This window comes from Etheostoma spectabile, chromosome 17 (assembly GCF_008692095.1).
Source record: "Etheostoma spectabile isolate EspeVRDwgs_2016 chromosome 17, UIUC_Espe_1.0, whole genome shotgun sequence".
Lineage (NCBI taxonomy): Eukaryota > Metazoa > Chordata > Actinopteri > Perciformes > Percidae > Etheostoma > Etheostoma spectabile.
Window position 1 is genome coordinate 13,724,865 of NC_045749.1, and position 4,249 is coordinate 13,729,113.

The 4,249-nt window shown below is 44.5% G+C and overlaps 1 protein-coding gene across 1 annotated transcript; it reads right to left on the reverse strand.

Moving 5' to 3' along the window:
- Nucleotides 1-992: 992 nt before the first annotated feature.
- On the reverse strand, nucleotides 993-4,249 carry c17h10orf71 (chromosome 17 C10orf71 homolog; the record flags this gene model as incomplete). The annotated part of the gene is given in 2 exon segments (XM_032541241.1): nucleotides 993-1,944; nucleotides 1,984-4,249. Coding segments are annotated over 2 exon segments (2,118 nt in total). The 3' UTR covers nucleotides 993-1,786.

The window sequence follows — 4,249 nt, forward strand, 5'->3', positions numbered from 1 at the left end:
AGGTGGAGGGAGGGGAGGAAGAGGACCTCTCCCTGTCTGGCTGCTGGTCAGAGTGGCATGGGCTTGTCTCTGGCTGTGGTTGTCAGACTGTCCCAGTGGTATGAAGCCTGCTGCTTTATTGGGTAGGCTGAACTGCTGAGGCAGGGCTTCTGCTGGCGCTTCGAGCTCTGCCAAAGCCAAATAGAATTACACAACAGATTTAACCCTTCAATACGTATGTAGGACTTGCTTGAAAAGCATGGATTCAGTGGAACATGGACAGGCTAGGTTGATAAAGGGGTTTAATATTTCTAACCTTGACAACATTTTATTTTGAAAAGATATGTATGTAATGTATGTAATTATGCTAAGCTGTCTTACACGTTTTATCAATTGAGTGTCGTGTAAAAGTGTCAAAATATTAGTTATGGTAACTGTGTAAAACCATTATGTCTTCTGAACTACATCTTTTACTTAGGATTTTCCTCAAGTTTTACTTTACACAAGTTTTAAGTTCAAGTGTCTTCTCCAGTGGAGAATCGCTCTCCTCTGCCCTGCAGTGGTCAAAGCAGGTTACTGCTTCTCAGGGGATCAACAACACTTAAGGTTACTCTGAAGCTAGGGTGGATGTGCAATGCAGGCATTCTCCCCACAGCCATGTACATTTTATATGCGTCAGGGAAACAAGGCAAATCAAAAAAAGATGTTTTCATTTGATTATTTCTCATTGGATCCCATAGGTATACTAGGCAAATACATAAACACAAATTTCATTACCAAAATGTTATTTTGTCTTTTTGTGTTTATCAACTCTCTCAGGACATATCATTGCGCTCTCTCAATAACACTTTATAATTGCCTTATACACTCAGTAAGAAAGACTCTTCATTTTGAGTCATTTAGACCCAGGGTACATTTCAAGAGTGAGAACATGATCACAGTGGCAGTAATATTGTATTGTTATTATAGTCTTCTGAGTGGTAAAATGAAATCAACCTGTAGCAGCAATCTAATATTTTTCCTTTTTGTTTATTTATAACCTTTACAATGTGATTTTGAAAGACAGTCATTGTGGTGAGAAATAATTTATTTGAATCAAGTGTGTTGTAATTGCCTGAGTAAGTCCATGACACACAATTCTGTTTCACAGCAACACAGAAATATTCTCACACACTTCCCACTTTAAAAATGGACTACAGTATGAAAATAAACCTTAAAAATGGCAATAATCACATCACCAGGTTTTCACTTTGACACCGTGGTTGAATACACAAACTATGCTTTACACCATCTGCAGATATTTAGTTGACACTGTGGGTTTAACAATATTTCATGCATCACAAAGTGCCAAAAGTACGATTTCTTCAACAAGAAAAAAATAATTGCAAACTTAAGCAGGCCTGCCAGTGTTCAAAACTACTAAACACTGTGGACACACTGTGTTGTATGTTACAGTATGTGATAACATACTTTTAGGTTTAGTAGGCAATGGGATACTGAACATACAGTATACACAAGAAACACATTAGCTTCTCACATTCAAAAGTCAAATGGAATGAACTTCTCTGTAACACAATAAATAGCTCAACAGTGAATCTCCAAAATCAAAAGCATCAATCTAACAATATGTCACAAGGGCCCTTTTAAAACTGCAAACCAAAAACTATTTCCACAAAGTCATTTACAAACAGTTAAAATATTGCATATTATGATTCATTCATACTGTGTTTTTGGTTGAATGGATCTTTATTTGATCAAATACTTTATTTATCCACCCCTGCTGAGTAACAGCTACCAGTCTTTGTTCTCACCAGTCAGACACCTCCATAAAGTCCTCCAGTTCACTCATAGTTATTATATCACGGGGCTGACATTGTGAGTGGGCTGAGTTATCATTTTCACATACTGAGCTTCCTGCAAGCTGGCTGTTTGTTTCAGCCTCTGGGGATGCCTCATATGGGGCATGTGTGCTGTAAATGGTGTTATATGTTTTGTCTTTATCATTAACTGTGTCCATGTATGGAGTCTTTTCTGGGCTGTAGCGATGCCCTTCAGAGTTCTGTCCCATTTCAGGGGCTGGATAACCATAGTTGGGGCTCTCCCGGACAGGCTGTTGGTCCTGGTGGAGAGTCACAGGGGCTGATGACCTGTTGCGGGGCACAGAGTTGATAGGCAGAGGTTGGTAGTCTTGGGCATAACTTTGGTTGGCCTGATAAAGCACAAAAGGCTTGCCAGCTGGAGAGGCCTGGGGCGGTTGTTGAAATTTGACCTGCATTTGGGGTTGGAGCTGAAGTTGTGGGTACGTCTGCTGGGGCTGGGTTCTGGAGGTGCTGTGGCCCGACTCGCGAACATTCAGCTGGACATACTTTCCCGTCTCTGGGTCAAAGAAAGTCTTCTTTTTCACTTGAACAGGCACATCCACCACAAAATACTGACCAGAGCCGAGGTCTTGTAACACCTTACGTTGGGTTAGTGGGTAAGGCTGGGGATAGCTTGACTCGACATGGTACTGTGTCACTGGAGCTGGGTGGTTGGCATTATGGAGAGTAGGAGAAGAGGAAACATGAGCAATTGTCTTAGGAGCAGTAGTGTGGGAAGCAGGGCCAGTAGCATTAGGCGTGGCAACAGGGAGGGAAACAGGGGCAGCAGCATGAGGTGAAGCAACTGGGATGGAGATAGGACCAGTGGCATGAGGGGAAGCATGGGAGAAGCTGAGAGAAGATTTGTGCTCTGTGTGGGAAGAAAGCAAGCTAGACCCCAATGTTGGCGCATGAGCGAGGGAGACAGGTGAGGAAAAATGGGAGGAAGCCATAGCGTGGCGGCTGGAGGAGCGTACCTCATTGGAGGAGGAGGAAGTAATATTTGATGCTTCTTGAAGAGATTTCTCAACTCCATCAGGGCTGTCTGCTGCAGCTTTGGACAACTCCTTATTGATTCTCCGAGTAGTCAACCTTTTGGCTCTGCGCAAGGCTTTCTCACTCTTTGGGGGAACAGTTGGAGGCTTGCCCAAAGAACGGGAGACATCACTGCTAAAGCTACAGGCTGATTCCGGCCTCTCTCCATCATAGAGGCCTCGTATGTCTGCCAGGTCTGCTGCACTGGTGGCAAAACTCTCCACATCCTCTGACATGTTGCTGATGAGTGATCGGGAGTCATCTTCATCCAGAGCGATGCTCCTCCTGGAGTAAGGCCTGTGTTGTGGGAGAAGGGCTGAGTAATCATGTGATGAATATGCTGGCTGAAAAGTGGAGGATTCTTTGATAGCAGCAAGTCTGTTTAACCCTGTGTCCGGATAGACAGGAGTTCCAGCACTGTGTCTCATTATTTCTTGCTCTTCCTCTCTTCTCTCTGACCTCCTCTCCATCGGCGAACCCACTCGGAAATCCTCTCCAAAGTTCTTATGGAGGCGTGGTTTGACCGACTTGAAAGAGGAACCTCTGATGGTGTTATCCTTCACCCTGAACATTGAGGGCTTGACTCCCAGAGCAGGAGAGGGGGTGTTGGAGTGGGGCAGAGATGGAGCTGGAGAAGCAGGGGCATGTGGCCTATAAGGCCTAGTATGGGCTCCAGAGTCCTCAGGTGATCCAAGGCCTGATGGATTGTGCCTTTGTTGGGATGGTAAAGGGGAGCATGGTTGTCTTTCTCTGGGTTTTCTTTCTGATTCTGTTGAGCTGATGGCATAGTACTGGAGAGCATCCATCCTCTGCGCTGCTCTTTTTTGCTCCTCTATCTGAGTGGCTCTCTCCTTTTCTCTGTGAGCTGCTAACTTTTCCTCTCCTCTGGTTTTAGCCCTGATCTCGTCGTCTCTTTGAGCTAGCATCCATTCTCGTGCTACTCTCTTTTCCTCTTCTTTCAGTGCTGCATGGCTCTCCTCAAGGATTCTGGTTCTCTCCTCTTTGGCTTGCTGTTCTTCTCTTTGTTTTATAATTGTTTTGTCTTTTTCAACAGCTCTCTGAGTTCTCATCCATTCTTCCTTTTTATGTCTTTCTTCCCTTAGCTCTTCAATATTCTGCTCTGCTTTCTTCTGCTCCTGGATCTGTTTGATCCTTTCCTCCTCTGAAATCCGAGCAGCTTTTTCCGCAATATCAGCGAGTATCTGCTCCTCAATCAGTTTAGCTCGCCTCTGCTCCTCAATCAAAGCAGCTCTCCTCTTTTTCTCCTCTTCAGCAGCTCTCCTCTTCTTCTCCTCTTCGGCAGCTTTCCTCTGCTTATCCTCTTCAGCAGCTCTCCTCTTCTTCTCCTCTTCAGCAGCTCTCCTCTTCTTCTCCTC